The sequence below is a fragment of the Cyanistes caeruleus genome, chromosome 5 (assembly GCF_971803275.1).
Source record: "Cyanistes caeruleus chromosome 5, bCyaCae1.hap1.1, whole genome shotgun sequence".
In the NCBI taxonomy this organism is placed as follows: Eukaryota; Metazoa; Chordata; class Aves; order Passeriformes; family Paridae; genus Cyanistes; species Cyanistes caeruleus.
In genome coordinates, this window is record NC_141705.1 from 78,791,775 (window position 1) to 78,809,038 (window position 17,264).

The following is a 17,264-nucleotide window of genomic DNA, read 5'->3' on the forward strand; positions in this document are numbered from 1 at the left end:
AAAAAAGAAGCAATGCAGAAATCAGTACTTTTCTCTGCATGATTGTTTGATGAACATAGATTTTTCCATTTAGAAATGTTCAGAAAATGGTTTCCAGAAAGCAGGCAGTGAGCTTACTGCCTTCACCAAAAGTAGCCATCTGCTTACTTGCAGTGAAGTTTTGGTCTTCTTTTGCCAGGTGTGCATGGTGTGGCATTTGCAATACACTTGTGAGGATTTAGAAGTAGCATAAGTGACAGATTTGGATGTATTTTGAAAATGTGGGGGTAATTTCATTGCAGCATAAAAGGCTGACAGATGGAGTGGTGCCTGTTGTTGGTGGGCACTGCCACAGCTTAGGTGTTATTTACACCTGTGTGGAGTTTGGTATGGGGGGCAGCTTACACATTGACCAGTTCTGCTCCTGAACTCTTGTTTCTGCACCCTCCTGGTGCTTGTTAATGTGGCATAATTCAAATTGTCCTGACTGGCTTTGAGGTGGAACCTCACCCTGTGTGGTGACAGGGAGCGTAGCGTACTTCATCTTATATTAAAAGCATTGAATTTGTTCAGTGACACCTTTTGTGCTGATTGTCAAGAAGATAATTCTTGGGTTTCAGATACGTAACAGGGATATGCGTATACATTTGAGGTGCTGGTTTTAAGTGCTAGGTTTGGGATCCACTGCCATCAGTTCATTTAGGAAACTCCCTATTCATGCAACCAGAAAAGGATTGGTTCATGGCACCAGTCTAGTCCACGCTGAGTACCGTGTTTTTGCACTTTTTCTTGACTTTTCATGCTCACATCTGTATATTCAACACAGCATTATTTCTTTATGAGGAGAAAAAGGCAGTAGAAAATACAGAATGTTTTTAAGGGATTTATCGTATTCCTTTATTGATAGTTTCCTTATGTGTTAAAGCTCTGCTTCGTGTTTGGCATCCCTTTATGGATTGGCAGAGACTGAAAGCATAACTGAGATGACTGTGTATCACTGAAGCAAATATAAATTACTCTTATATAATTTAATGATCAAGCAAGTAAAGAAAAATTGATGAAAAGTTAGATAGAGTAGTGTATAGTTTTTATAATAGGACCTGGATTGCTTCTCATTCCAACTCAAGATTTGATGTAAGCCTTTATAGGTTGTATGTGGTGGGCTCCTGTAACTTGTGCTTGGGTAGCTAAAGCACAAAGCCTCTGTAGAACTGGGTGATTCTTACCGTGTCACAGAATGGTTTGGGTTGGAAAGCACCTTAAAGACCATCCAGCTCCAGCCCTCCTGCCAGGGACAGGGATGCCACTCATTAGATCAGGTTGCTCAGGGCCCTATCCCATCTGGCCTTGAACATTCCCAGGGATGGGACATCCATGGCCTCTCTGGGAAGCCATTAGTGTCAGATAATATTGTTTCCAGATGCATTTCAATGTGTAGGTTTGACACTTCTCACTGTGGTTAATCCATGTGTTGGAAAGTTGGAGCTTTTAAAGTTTGAATGTTGGCACCTTTTTGTGATGTGTCCTTTTTCCTTCAGAAGAGCAGTAATGAATTTTGAAGATCCTAACTTGTTTGCAGAACTACAGTAATTCTTTTTTTTTTTTTTCTTTCTTAATCTGAGAACAACGTGCTGTCACCAGCTATTATTGTAATGGAATACGGTTTTTGTCTTTTTAATAATGCCCTAAACGTTTAGGTAATTGAAGCAGTCGTACTGAAGAAATACAATATTGCATTCTATTAGAAACAAATATAGCAAGAATGTGAGCTATTTATATACAAAGCCACAAAGGCAATCAAATTTTGGTCTTATATAGCCAAATTCCCTGGCTCTTAGGAAATACCTGCCCTGGATACTTTTTGTTGACAGATGGAAAATAAAATCCATTCATTATATAAATAAATCACATGGAATAATAGTGTGGCTCCGTGACCTTTTTGCATGGCTCTCTGTTGTCTGGATCAGTGGAGATTCAAGCAATCTATTATTTAAAATTAAACAAACAGGGGATTTTTTGGCAGTGACAGATATATTTGTATAGCAGTATGTGTTTTGAGGGGGAAGAATGACTTAGTTAATATTAAGTTTTTATTTCCATTATCTTCCTTTTTTTCAATGTAAGTTGGAATTATGTCAAAATTGTAGCAATCAGATGAATTTTATGGATCTGTAATGGTAGCTGAAAAGATCTAGATAAGGAGATGGGTGTATCTTGTGCGAACAATTCTTTTTTTAAAGTGGTTTTTTTCACTGAGTGGACAAAACCTGGACATACTTGGTTTTTTAATTTCAATTTTGCTTGGGTTTTTTTTGTTTTGTTTTTTTTTTTTTTAATGTTTCAGGTTCGTGGGAACAAAGGCGAGGTCCTTTATGTCCTGGATGCCAGCAACCCACGCCATTCGAACTGGCTGCGGTTTGTCCATGAGGCTCCATCCCAGGAACAGAAGAACCTGGCAGCCATACAGGTAGATTTGGTGAATTCCTACCATTCACTTTCTGTCACTGATTTATTAATTTGATCTCCTCGTTGGTCTTCGTGTCTAGTAATAAAATTGCAAGGTCTGAGAAAAGTAGCGAACTGCTTTTCTTTTTCTGCCTTTCTTTTTAAAAGAGAACTCTTGTGCTTAAGATGATACCACAAATAAGAGTGGTAGGATGAAAGACCAGAGAAGTCCTTGGAATCTGATGCTATTTGAAAGGTTTAAGGGCTAATTATTTAGAGCCCTATATGTGTTTCATACCAAACTTGGGTGTGGGCCTAGGTGTGTGTAAAGCAGAATCATGCATTTACATTGTGGTTCAATAAAATGAACAATATCATATAATGTACATAACACATTATTATATAATTAATTATGAAAGTGTAACAGGTTTGAAAGGAAGCATGGTGCTGAAAATATTTAAGTAGGAAACAGAAAATTGAACAATCTAAATATCTGATAGGATGATCACGTCGTGCCTGAGGATGAATTAATAAAAAAGGTAATTTTCTTGTCTTTGCTGTTGATCTGAATTTATCCAGCTTATTTTTTCATTTTTCTAGCTGTCATTTGCAGCACTCTGTGGTAATGAGTTCTGCCACTTCAATTATGTTAAAATATGCTTCTGTTTTTCTTCTAGACACTCCTTAATTGCACTTTATTTCCTAATTCTTGTATAACAGTGAATAGTTACTTTATTTTTCTATGCCATCTTTGATTTTATGAAATTCTATGCTTTCACTCTTATTTGACAGCTCTTCTCTCAAGCTGTAGAGTCTTAGTCTGTTTAATTGCTCAGTTTTGGAAGCATTCTGTGACTTTACAGGATACAACAGAGACAGGGATACCTTTCCAGTTCCAGCTGTTGTCCTTTGGGGGATTACTAAAAAAATTAGCTCTCTGTTTTTTGTTTGTTTTTTTTTTAACAGCTCAGCTTCACAGTAAATTAATTTCTTCCACTTCCACATAAGTAAGAATTATGTGACTCTGTAATTTTTCTTTCTTAAAATGTATACTTTACAAAATGTCATTTCAGGCTAACTTAAGGTATTTGCTGATATAATCCAAATTGGCAAACAATTAGGAAAAGGAGAATTATTTATCAGCATTTGTCAAAATTACTGTTCTGCTTTTTCATCATGAGATGATTTTTTTTCCACCAAGGATTAGTCTGACTAAAGAGTTATAGTTTATTTTGAAGCCAGACAAAAAAAATTTTGGTTTTCCTGTGCCAAAAACCCAAAATTTCATTTCTTATTAAATTTGTTGTCCTTCTTATGGTAGCAGATATGAAAGTCTCTCATACAGGAGTTGTGATTAGCACCTCATCAGTGCACAGTCATTGTTAGAAAATGCAAAGTAAGGCTCACAAGAGAGAGCAGTGTGAACAATTCATGTTCATTATTATCTTTCCAGTAAATGACCTGAACTTGTGAAATAGAAGTTTTAATGGAATATCCAGTGCATACCAGTGGTATGGAAAAGTATTATAAGGAAAATGATAGAAACAAATAAAAATCTGCTAAATTATTTCATAAGGTTTTTGAGGACCTTAAATCCTGTCCTAACACAGAATATTCAGATGGAAAAATATTCTGGCCTTCACTGGGAGCTGTTACTGAAAACTGCAGTGTGGAGAAATGTCAGAATTGCTGTGCTAGTTTAGTGTTGTGTTCTGTTTAGTCTCACATTTGTGTCTCAGAGGTTTTCTGCCTTGCCATGCAATATAACTCCATAGGAATAGATCAGGAGAGAGCTGAGGCTTCTGGATCTTGCGTATGTGTGCTGTGTTTTAGATGAGGTATAATCTGAATTCTGGGCTGTGTGTGAAATCATCTCCACCTATTTCCTGGATTGCAGTTTCTGCCCTCAGACATTTCCTGTATTGGTTTTACCTCTGCCAAAGTTGACATCCTGGAGCTTCAGGGAGAGTGGGAAAGGCAATATGCTTGTTTGGAGAGGTAGCCAGGGAGAAGTGGCAGAACAGGTAGGCTGAAGAGCTGTTTTGCTGCCAGGGAGTCAGATACAGAGGGAAGTCAGGTAACACTCTCTGGGCACAGAGGCAAGGTGGGTAAGGATTAGAAAGGCTGGGTTGGAGCCAGCTGCTCAGGCTCTGAAGGGTGGAAAAGCCCTACACTCCCTCAGGTAACACAAGACTGTGTTTTAAATTTCCAGGAGTGATGACAAGTGTTTTATGCTTTTGGATGAAAGTGTGATGGGCTGCCAGTGGTTCTGTGTTCCCTCTTGCAAAGCAGATAACGAAGGTGTGTAACTGTATGGAAAAGCCAAAAGTCTGCATTGAAGAGGTACCTGTAGTGGACCAAAAAGGAGATAGCAAGGGCTGTTGGAACTGGAAAAGTGTGTTTGCTGAGCAGGTCTGTGTGGCTTATAGTGTAAAAGACGACAGTGAAGGCAGAGGTGAGAAGAACATAATTGAATGGTAACCCAGGACTAACATGAAGGGAGGTTGTGGTGCCACCATGATGAGCAAGCACTTGGAGTTTTCTCCCAAGGACCATTGTGGTCTGCTGCAGATGAGTGTTAGGAAAACAGCCAGCATGGTCTAAGCACACAGGCCAGTGGAATGGCTGCAGATGTGTTCTTAGAAACAGGAGGGTTATTAAAATTATTTAAAAGACTGTTTACTGTGTCTGCATGTAGATTAATGTGATCCATGCAGGTGGTGCTGGTGGAGTAAATTCTTTTGTGGTTTCTGGAGGAGCTTCCATTGCTTTTGCTCAAAATGCTGCCTTGAGGAGCTACTACAGCAAGTGGGTCTATCTTGATTAATTAGTGCTCTGAATACCTGGCTATTAGCATTTGTTTGGATGGAAAAGCCAAACAAATTAACCTTGGAGGAGAAATTAGTTTAGATTGGGCTGGCAACAAAGCTGTTTTCTTTCCAATGCAAATGTAACCCAGAGCACTCAAACATTGACAGCTCCTAGTACTTGAGGCTTCATTTTGGCCTGGGATACATGACTTTTCCTTTTTTTTCTTTCAATCTTCAAATTTTCAAAATCCTTAATTTTAGAACTATTTTCATTATTATTTTTGATAATCCAATCATAGACTGCTTCTCTTCATGAGGTTGTCTCACTTTTAGAATAAAGTTGTCCTAAACAGTGATGTATTAGAGATTTACCCCAGTGGTTTTATCCTGTCTGTGTGGAGACTGAGTGTAGAAAGACTTTATACTTTTCCTCATGTCAAGAGGATTTGTTTTGACTTTAGACTGTACTAAATTAAAGGTTTCTGCAACTTGACAGAGACATATGAAACCAAGCAAGCTGTAGATGTGTACAGAGGTTAGGTTGGTGTGCTGATAGATATCTGGACTGCAGAACAGATCTTGAGGAAAAAAAAAAATCATAACTTTTTGTTTTTCAATGCTGCTGTTGAGATAAGGACAGAGAAGCGGTGCATCCTTGAAAGTAGCAGCTGTATCAAGTCTACTGAATTAAGTAGGTTTCACTCCTGTGTGACAGTATCTTGTGTAAAATATAACAGACCTTCTGCAGCTCAAGGAATGCTACATCCCTGTTGACAGTTTAAATTAATCTTAGCGTATTACAAAAATTAAAAATCATTATCTTGTCCTTGCTCAGAGGAGCTTGTTACAAAATATATGGCTAGATAGATGCAGGGCAAAGAAGCCTCAGTTAACTTTTCTGGGTGTTAACCAGATAAGCTTTAAGATTTATGATAGGACTTGGGAGTCTTCATTGCATAAAAATGAGTCTCCTTCAGTGCTTCGGGCAGTACCTGAAGAATTTGGTTCACATATAGAAAGAAAAAGGTATCTCTATCTTACAGAAGATGAGTTTAGGGGACAGATGTATGGATTCCTCCCCACACCCCGTAGTGCTAGCCTTGGTAATATCAGTGAATTCTTGTCAAAGCACAAAGTTGTTAGCTTATGTAGCTATTTGGAAGCTCATCCAGGCATTATCAAGAAGCTTTTGGAGCTTATGGTTATGTAGTTTGTGCTGTTGAGCAGAATCAGGGCTGGATCCTTTGGCCTTTTGTGGATCTGCACTGATTTAAACCAGCACAGGGTTTAAAGTGCGTTTTCCAGATGTGCCTGCCAATTTGATAGTGGAGATAACTGACTAGGGGTGAAAGCCTCCAGCGAGAAGGCTGGGAATCTTAAGGAGAGAGAAAAAGAGAGAAAATAACACCACATAAACAAACTGCTGAAAGCTGTGTTAGAATTCCTGCAGTCAGCTGGGGAGAGAGATAAAGCTGTGCTGGTTATCTAAATTCTGCTTTTTCCTAATCCTCAAATATTTCCTTTTCAAACCCTGAAGTTGTTGTTGAGTGTGGCTGGAGATGACTTCAATGCCACCTCCACCTTGATCTAAGCTACAGGAAATAGTGAAAAAGCCTCACAGGTGAGGTAGGGGAATATTCCCAAAATAGCAGAACACAAATGCACCCTATCCATGCAGCCACACTGGGAAAGAAATCTTAGCAAGCCTGTTGTAGCATGGTGATCTCTGAGGAATGGAGCCAACCCTTCTGTGGCTGAGGGGTAACATTAGTTTAGCATCTCATACTTGTTTTTTTTTGTCTCCTACTCTTGTTTTTCTGACAATTATTTATTGCTTCTACTTCCTATTTGTTTCAGGAAGGGGAAAATATTTTCTATCTGGCTGTGGAAGATATTGAAACAGACACAGAACTTCTAATTGGGTACTTGGACAGTGACATGGAAGAAGAGGAGGAGGAAGAGGAGGAAGTAACAGTTATCCAGGAAGATGAAGACAGTGGCAACAATAAAGAAGTGCAACCAGCTGCTGAAAAGATTGCAGGTGAGCAATATGTAAAATGTAGGGTAACTTGAGAGCTTAAAAGTGGTAATGGAGAATGAGAACACTAACTGTATAGGACTGGGGAACTGGAAGGTCCCCAGGGTTTAGTCTGAGTTCTTGCATTATTTTTATCTCTTTATTTGGGTTTGAGTTGAGCTTCTTTGCCTTATAAGGAGCAGCCAGTCTTGTGAATTACTGAGTGAATGAGTGAGCCTGGATTTCTTAAATGGTAACCCTTAATTTTTGAACTAAAGACTGAGTTTGTTTCACCTGACACACAGGCTTACAAATACTTAGCTTTTGCTCTGAGAGGGATAGTTTCCTTCTTACTTAGATGGGAGAGGATTAAAACTTCCCATAAAGCTATTCAGCCAATCCTAAAGTAAGATGTCTAGGAAAAGGAGGGTGAGCTGAGCTGTCTGGGGAATTCTCAGCATCTTTGTCAAAGATCAATTTATGAAAGACTAATTGCACTGAGGTTCTAATTGAGTTGAATGACTAATTTGGGCCAGCAGTCCACACCCATGTTAAAACTTCCCATCCATTTTCAGTAATGTAATCCACTTAAAATAGGCTGCCTATAATCCCTTCAGAGATCTTGTCTTTTGTGAGTTTCATGCCACCATTTTGCATAATCTGTTTCTGGCAGAGAGTCTCTCTCTTCATGTAACCAAAAAACCTGGGGCCTACTCCTTTACATCGGTTTTGCTTCCAATCATGCAGATCCTCTCACCTGTAAACAGGACCATGCATGCCCAAACTGTGAGTCCAGTTTTGCCAGCCAGGAGATTCTAGCTGAGCACCTGCAGACTTTGCACCAAAAACCCAGTGAGGAAAAGGAATTTAAGTGCCGAAATTGTGGAAAGAAATTCCCTGTTAAACAAGCTCTACAAAGACAGTGAGTAGAAACAGGAGTGTTTTTTCAGGGATCATTTAAATCACATTCATTCAATCCTTTATTTCTCTTGCCCTAATCACAAGCTAAGGTTTAGTTTTTATGCATCTGTATTTTTACCCTTACCCTTTGCTTTAATCTTTTAATGTCTTAATTTCTCATATTTGTTGTAGAATTCAATGGGAATTGCAGAATTACTGACAATTTTTTATGTGTTAAATTCATACTCTGGAGACCAGACGAGAGCAGCAGTTTGGTGCAGCATTACTGGTCTCCATCAGTGGGACATTTAGTAGTTTAGGAGGTGTAATTTTCAAGCTGTGGATGCTGGTACAGAATTAAAATCAGATTTAAGGGGGGAAAAAGAGGAAAACCAGTGCTTCATGTTTGCTTAATTAAATATTTGGGTGATGAAAAACAAAATAGAAACGTGAAAGATGTGAGATTTAAGAACATGTCTTTGGTGTCCTTGAGAATGTAAATATGCAGTTTTGTAGTTAAAATCATATATCTTAGAATTATGCTTCTGCACAGAAACATAACTGGTTTTCTTCTGTTGTTTACTATGTATTTTCTTACAATTGGATAGATGTATTACTTTTTATTATAATTTAATTACAGATTGTTAGCCTATTTTTTGTAAAGCTATATATGTTTATAGCTAGTGCAAGCCTGTGTAAGTTGTAGAATGTTGCCCTTACTTAATTTTATTGCTTTATTTGTCTCTTAGTGTCCTGCAGTGCACAGAGAATATCAGCCCAGGAGACTCCTCAAGAAGTTTCCAGTGCTCTGTTTGCAATAGTGCCTTCAGCTCGGAATCGAGGTTTTGTGTCCGAGTTACAGGACTGCTGTCATGTCCTTGCTGGCCTTCCTTTGCATGTTAGCTTTCCAAAAGCTTGGTAGTGTTTGGGAACCCTAACAGGGCAAGGACTCAAATGCTTTCAATTCCTCTCTGCTGTAAGTAATGCATGAGGTGGCCTTGGAACTCTGCACTGCAGCATGTGTTCAGCTCTGAGTACTTGCTACAGCTCTGGTTTCTGGAGAGCACTGCCTGATGTGGGTTTTTGTTTTCTGTCTTTGCTGTCCTGTGTAGTTATGAGCAGCACAAGGAGGCGTGCAGAGGGGATGCCAGGTTCATATGCAAGGCAGATAGCTGCGGGAAGAGGTTCAAGAGCAAGGATGCCCTGAAAAAGCACAAAGAAAATGTTCACAGTGGTAAGAAAGAATTTAATGTTTCTTCAGGAAAAAAAAACAAACCCAATATGATATGCTCCTAGCCATAAATTTGCAAATCAGAGTAAACATTGTCTTTGGTTTCTTTTTTGATGGATTCATTTGTATCAAATAGAAGATTAAGAAGTAACTTAATTGCAAGAGTTACTATTCCTCCCCCCCAAGGAGAAATTACTGTAGGCCACCTGAATCATTAATCTCCTGCAGAAAATGTAATAGGAATCTTGAGAAGTTTAAACTAGGCAAAGAGTAGATGAAGCAAAATGTTTCAGTAGTGAGGAAAATCTACTGCTGGTGGCACAAACTGCTACAGGAAATGAGGAGTTCTTGATTTTTTGGTATTTCCAGGACACAATAGGATGTCTTTTCTTTGCCTAATCAAACGATTAAGCTTGATGAGGATTGCATAAAATCCTATAACATCTGTTATGCAGGAAGCCAGACCAGGCTATCCACTGGTCCTCTTAGGCCCCAATGTTTTCATATCTGTGTGCTGTGAGTAATTTCCCCTGAAACTTCACTCTCTTCTCATGAAAAGGCAAAATAGCGCTCTCAGGTCCACAACACAGATCTCAGTTTTGGCATTCTGCACTCTCTCTGTATTTTCCCTCTCTGTGTCAAAGGAATATCGTTATGTGTGGGGGCAGCAGAATCCCAGAGCGCACAGAAAACAGTCTTCAGTTGATGCTGACAGCACTGAGATGATTTTTAGGATTTTCAGTCTCTAAACTCTTGCAGCATAGCGAAATCTTTCTGTAATCATTCTTAAAAGAGATTATCTCCTTTTTTTGGTATCAGCAATATTTTTTTTCATCCATGATCACTGTTATGTTTAGGCTTAGCTTTTGTCAGTTATCTAGTGGGATATGAATTCCACACTGAAGGACTAAGTGTATTCCTGTGTTGTGTCTATTTGTGTATATAAATACTTGTGTTAAGTTTTATAAATTTTTACTTTTTACTTTATAAGTTTTTACTTTTATAATGTTCTGCTGTAGTATGGATGTGTTTTACTTAAGCTAGGAACTATCCTGCATGGGCATTTTAAATTATAAACAAAGAATTGGGTTTATGGTGGCTTTGTGGGGTATTAAAATGAGTCTCTAAAGGTAAGTAATAGATAAACTCAATTAAGTGTTCTGTGATTTTTTTAAAGCAGCTGTGAAAAGGGGAGGAAAATGTCTGGTAACTGACCTCTAGCTTGTTTTGTAGTTTGCATTTTAGACAAGAATTGAATTCATGATCTGGTGCTAATACGATTTCCCTGTTTTGTTCCATTAAAGACCATTAATGATATTTTATATAGTAGGACACTTAATGCTTTCTAAATAAACAAAATTGGTAAATAGTTTTGACTTAAGTGTGAGGTATTTTTTGGTCACTGCTGCTCTAACTCCTGTATTGATTTCTGGATGAAATGAACTGTTCAATTGCCAGGCAAGCTGCTCTCAGTTGTGAATTGTGCTCTTCATGTGGGATTGGTGCTGTATGATAACATCTATTTGAAAGGTTTTTTTCTTTATTGTTCTGGTTTTCTTAATTTACATTCCACCAGTGACTGGTTTGTTGGACACCCACAGAGAACTCCTGATACAGAGCACTTTGAAGATGGGATACAAATGTGAAAATCTTATGTCAGTCAAGTGACCTGTGAAAAGTCACAGGCTCAGTGGAAATATTTAGGTTCTTTCTTAGCACTTCCTCTTTAAGATGTTGGTGGTATTTTGTTTCTGTTTCAGGAAATTCTAGGAAGAAGCTGATGTGTTCAGTGTGCAATAAGAAATGTTCCTCAGCAGCAAATCTCCAGGAGCATCGAAAGGTCAGTGAGATGAAGGCAGACTCACAGCAGGCACTGACTTCCCTGAGATGTGAGGCTGTGCTGCTCACGTCACTTGAGAGCTGCTGTAATGCAAGCCTTTGGGTGATCTCTTTCATGGTTGCAAAGCCAACCTGGTTTCGTGTGGATATTTATTTTTGTAGTCACACTTGCTCAAGCCAAATATCTCCCTGAAGTTTTCATGCCTCTCTCACCAAATGCTGATATGTTTGTGCACTCCAGCGTTAAGTCAGAGTTGCTGTTCCTCAGCATTCTTAAACACTAAGTGTGTTATGTAATCATAGCATACATACAGACTATAAAATAGCTTCATCAGCCTTCAACTCTTGTACAAAGCACAGTGGTTTTCTTAGTGCTTTTTGAAATACCACTTAGGAGAGTTACTTCTATTGTAGTTATGCAGTAGTAAAAGAATTCTCCCTCAAACCCAGATTTTTAATGTTTTTTGTTTATGCACATAATCTTTTATAACCAGAACAGGAGGGGTTAACAGTTGGAAAAGCATCCTTTGGAAATAAGGGTGTTCGTGTAGAAATACAGATGGACTCTGAATATGAGATTCTGAATCCATTATACCCAAAGGAAGTCCCTGCAAGATTAATTTGATAAATCACTAAAACCCAGGAGAATCTGTTTTTGCAAAAAGCTGCATTGTACTGTTTATCAGATTAACTGTAAGTCTTTAATAATGCCCTGGTTATAACCTGAATTCATTGAGGATATAAATGATATCAATTAAAATATGTTGTTGCAAAGGAAATGGTGGGGCCCCTCCTTTTTAATTTGTTTTTCTCCTTGCTTGTGTTAGTATGCCCCACACTTCTTGTCTAATGAGGCTATATTTTGTTATCATGGTGTGCCTTGCCATGTGTTATTACAAGTTTTATACATTGGCACAGGTTTTGCACGTCAGACCTTTCAAATGCAAAATATCCTGGTTAGTTTGTCCATTTTATTAAATGTTTGTTCTGTTTCAGTAGTTGTAATTCTGGACACATTGTGACACACAAGTTTCTCAAATATGATTGATTGTGTCAGTTGAGCACTTACCTTAGGAATCACCATGGAGATTTTGTGCATAAAACTTTATTTGCTTTTCTTGTTTGGCTTTTCTTTTAAAACATCCAGAAAATGGATATTCCAGATTTTTGCACTTATATCAGATAGTGAGAGATTACACATAGTAGTACTCACACTGTTTGCTTGAATTAATTTCCTTTTGTAGGTAGTGGGGCAGGATCATCAGCATTGCGAAGAACATTTGTACAGACAATAAAACCAGTGAGAAAATAATAGGTAAAACCAGGAGAAAAAGACGGATTTGTTACCTCCACCCATTCCCATGTAAAGAAATTAAAAGTAGAGAATAAGAAGGTAAAATATAACAGAAAACAAGCCCAAGTAACAGAAAGAGAAAAGTCTTGATAAACACAGAAAGGAGGTAAAGAGGGTGGCTGTAGGGGATTGATACATGTTCACTTTCTGAAGGCATGATTATTCACATCTGTAGCTTTCATGTCAGATTTAAACTCATTTTTAGCTTTGTGTGTCTTGTGCACTGCTTTTGCCTTAGCTGAGTAACTGTGTTCTGGTACTGATTTCTGAAGTTTGAGTAAAATGCAAAGTTCAATCACTCAACAATGATAATAAGGAGGAGGAAAGTTAATCTTTATAACTTTATAATCTTTATATAATAATAAGGAGGAGGAAAGGGGACTGTTAATCTTCACTGATGCAGATTCCTGCTAAATGTCTCCTTTCAGTATAAGGATCTCATGTTTTGGATTTGAATTGTTCACAGGAACTCAAAGTGAGCAGGTACATGTGAGTAGCAAAGGCTGCCAAGCCTCTCTACTGATGCTCCACTGTTCTGTAGTGGAAAAGGAAGAAACATTCAAACATCCTGGGATTGCTGGTTTCTTTTCCAAGTCAGAGTTGATAGTGCTGCACTTCCAGTGCTTGTCTCTGTCTTCCTGGATGTACAGATGTGGGCTGAGCTTCTGACTCACTGTAGGCAGGTATTTTCCTGGTAAAGCAGCTCATTCTTCTTTTGACAAAGAACATAAAGGACACCTTAGAGTGTAGGGCAGTCAGGCTTTTTTGACTTTGGAAATGCAGGTTTTGCATGTCACTGGTAGGACTGGTTTGTGCTTGTGCCTTTCTGGGTTTCTCAGCAGATTTCTTACGTGAACCTGTACAGTTCCATTCAGCTGCAGTTCTGTCTGCCAAGGGACCAAACCAAGGTAGATCCTACTTTGGTCAGAGTTTGAGAGTGTGTATGAGGAGCTGTTGGGTATTTCTGAAGGTTTTAAACTTCGTAGAGCTGGACAAAGCTCTTTTTGTTCCTGGCAAAATTGGTGTGAGTAGAGTCACACTTAAAAATCCTCTCTGCTTCCCAACCCCTGACCCCTTTTTTTTTACCTGCCATTTCCAAGCATCTCTTTTTGGTTAATTTCTGACCTTTTTGTTTAACACTGTACCGTGTTTTGTTCTACTGGGCAATCTTTGCCAAAAGTTGCTCTCAACTGCCTCCTGTTTTTCCAGCATTTACTCCTAAATGCTGTCATGTGCTGTGATGTTGAAAATACTGCATTTGTAGTGTGAGACAATGCAGCCCCTCCACTGTCTGGCCTCTAAAAGCTTTTAAGAGAAACAGTCCTGCAAGAGTGTGATAGTACTTGTTTTTTAAAATTCTGACAGTTGCTATGAAGTGATTTCTGTATTATTCTTACACGTGTCTTGACTAGAAGTAAGAAATCCTGACAAGTTAGTCTCCATTTGGTTTTTTAATGCTTTCCTAATAATGATATTTTAAATGGATGTGCTAGTTAGAAACACAGGTTATGTAAACTTGCAGTATAGCTGTAATGATTATTTTTTTTTGGCAGTAATGAATTTTTACATTTTGGGAGATGATGTTTTTCACCAAGAGACAAGCAAGGGGGAAATCACAGAATATTCTTGAGTTTTATTATAGCTACTGGCTAAATAAGTACATTCTGTTAGAGAATTTCTGTGTGTGTAACAGGTATGGTCTTGTTTTAGACACACATTTAATTACCATGAAACATTTTGCAGGTCCATGAGATCTTTGAGTGTCAAGAATGTGACAAGAAATTCATTTCGGCAAACCAGCTGAAACGCCATATGATAACTCATTCAGGTAATGTACACAAATGACACTGAGCTGTATGTGTGTGCATATGTATTTCATGTAGGTGGAGTTTCACCTGAATTTGTTTCTTATGGAAGGCTCAATGAAATCTGTGTTGTCCTGAGCTGGGCAAGCCAATCTCAGGTTCCAAGGAAACTATCTTAAGCCAGCTTTTTTCCAAGCCTTCCAAAATTGTAAGTGAAGTGGTGTAGCCTTCTTCCTGCTGCTGCTTTGTCTTTTTGTGTTTTGTGGTGCTAGCTGGGGTAGAGGAGGTCAGTGAGCTGGGGTGGGGCAAAAGGTTGCTACATAGCTTAGACAGGAGGTAAAAAACCAGTGCCTAAGGTTTTACACTGAGAAGAAGAGGCTGGGAGGTGGGTGTGCTGTGTGTCAGTGATCAGTGCTACACTGTTTATCTGTGTTTTTGGGCTCTTAGCTTCTGGTCAGAGGAGAGTAGCTCATGGGCCACCCTATCCACAGAAGTTCCCTTGTGCCAGCACGAGGCCACTGTGAGCAGGGAGTGTCCCATTTTAGGTTTGGCAGTATGGCACGAGTTGGCTCTGCCAGGATTTCTGGTCACTGCAAATATCCAGCGTTTTCTGTGTCCCTCACCAGTGCTTAGAAACATCAAGCAACACAATGGAAACACAAACATTGTTCTGTCAAATGCATTAGCATTTAAACAAATGCAGGTTTTTACAGCTGCACAGGCTTAGAGTTGAACTATTTTCTTGGTATCAGTCCACAGCAAAAGCTCGTTTCTTGTAACATAATCTGTATCTCAGAGGCTCCTGGCTTTCTTTTGACACTTTTGGATGAGCATTAGTGCAGTTAAGTTGCAGTCACCAGTTAAAGGCTTTTTGCATAGCAACTTTTGCGTTTGGAAGCTAATATGTATATTGTTAATTAAGTTTTAAAACATTTAAACTGTCATGGCCCCTTTCACATTTGTAATCTGGAAACACGGTTTTCCTCTTTGAAGTCATTCTCTTTTGATTTAAGCTAATTAATCAGAGTTTAGTTTTAGCAATGAGTATTGCAAAGAATGTGCCAATTTCTTGAGAAACACCATGGCTCATCTTTTGTGAAGTGACTTAACTGTCTAACATAAAGGGCATTAGGTGTCTTGCTAATTGGTTTAATCTTAATTGGGTTGACTTAATTGCAGAAATCTCTCTGAGGAGATGACTGTCTCTGCCTTTCATCTTCTCCCCCTGTATAAACAGGAGATTAAATGTCCCCCACTCATTTTCTGCAGAAAAACGCCCCTACACCTGCGAGGTTTGCAATAAGTCCTTCAAACGACTTGATCAAGTGACTGCACACAAAATAATACACAGTGAAGATAAACCTTATAAATGCAAGCTTTGTGGAAAGGGATTTGCTCACAGAAATGTTTACAAGAATCACAAGAAGGTAAAGCACTCTGCTGTTGTTGTTTACAGGTCTGCCAGCCTCAGATTTGCAGATTTTTTATTTTTTTTTTCTTTTAAGTGGTTCATCGTTAAGCTCTGCCATGCTTATAAACATGGGATTAAAGTATTGGAGAATGTAGTTGTAGTGTTCTTTGTTATATCCAAAATCTCAAAAGGCTCAATCAATTCTAGTAAACAAAAAAGTTAAATAAGCAGAAGTGAAGCACAGTTGCTTGGTTAAAAGCATCAGATAAATCCCATTTTAACTTTTTTGTATTGTTTTTATTTTTTGCTTTCTTTTCTTTTTGTGGTTTTTGGGGTTTTTTTTGAAGTACTAGGTTACCCAGTTAATGTTACTGATTTAAAGATGTCTTCAGGTACATTTTTTTTAATAGTGTATTTGAATAAAACCATGTGTAGTCCTCTTGCAGTCATTGTTGGACTTAGCAGCAGATGCTTTCAAACTGCACTAAATTTGAACTCAGTGCAGTGTTCACATATTAAAACAACACCAGAAGAAAAGCTACCTGAAAAATAGACTCACAAAAAAGGGCTGTTCTGCCTGTGGTGATTGAAGCTCAAATCAGCTTGGCCTAATTTCTGTAATGCCTGTCATTAGTTTTAACCTGGGCTTACATTTCTAACAGCAAGGGTCTATCCAGGACTGCTGTTTCAGAATTACAAGACTGTAGGAAGGAAAAAAAAAAAAAAGAATAAAAACCTCCAACCCTGATACAGCCATAACTCCAAGTTTTTCGCGGTGTGGCTCGTGTTATATTCCATCTGGGAATTTGGCACAGGATCTTTGCACCATCTCTTGCACTTGTAGCCATAAATCATGTAAGAGCAATAATAATACCTCTCACAGGATGAAATGATGATGACTGTCTCAAGCAAGAAAGAGTGCAGCAGCCTGCTGAAGGACAAGATTAGCTCCCGTGCATTGTGTCTGATGTTCTAGACTTTAAGAAAATGGGACAGAACCTTGCAGATTGGATATATTCTGAGGAAAATGGATAAAATATAATCTAGAATGATAGCTCTACATTTTAAATGAATACTTTTTACATGTTTCCTGATGTTAGCTTGCCATTGATGACTGGTGGGGAGTTTGGGTTGAAAGTGGACTTGAGGATTAAGTATGAAGGAGTAAACACTTTGACCCAGTTCCCTATTTAAAGCAGCAGCACTACCAGCAGAAGCAAGGGTTAGAAGCTTCAGTGAATGGGGAGAATATTAAAATTTAGACAGCTTTAGTGGGGACCAAATTTTAACCGAATTCCTTAAAGTATGCTGGAATTCTGCTTTCCTAGACCTGTTTGCACCTAGTACTGGCTGTAAATCAACTCTGCTCTATATTGAGAGAAACTTGTTCCTGTGCTTGCATAAAGATTACCCAAACAGCTGTGACTGTTCACCCATCCACATGTAGGTCTCTAAATACACTTGCTGAGTGAG

At 38.5% G+C, this 17,264-nt stretch overlaps 1 protein-coding gene across 3 annotated transcripts in view; it reads left to right on the plus strand.

Annotated features, from left to right (window-relative positions):
- Positions 1-17,264, plus strand: part of PRDM5 (PR/SET domain 5) — a 60,758-nt gene that overhangs the window by 9,198 nt on the left and 34,296 nt on the right. For 2 of the 3 annotated variants that reach the window (XM_086888111.1, XM_086888109.1), the window contains exons 3-10: positions 2,324-2,446; positions 7,092-7,275; positions 7,999-8,173; positions 8,901-8,993; positions 9,264-9,385; positions 11,143-11,222; positions 14,319-14,403; positions 15,650-15,807. In XM_086888111.1, the coding sequence (XP_086744237.1) occupies positions 2,324-2,446; positions 7,092-7,275; positions 7,999-8,173; positions 8,901-8,993; positions 9,264-9,385; positions 11,143-11,222; positions 14,319-14,403; positions 15,650-15,807 (1,020 nt within the window). The remainder of the gene's footprint in view (positions 1-2,323; positions 2,447-7,091; positions 7,276-7,998; positions 8,174-8,900; positions 8,994-9,263; positions 9,386-11,142; positions 11,223-14,318; positions 14,404-15,649; positions 15,808-17,264) is intronic. The other variant, XM_086888110.1, reaches the window with a different exon arrangement.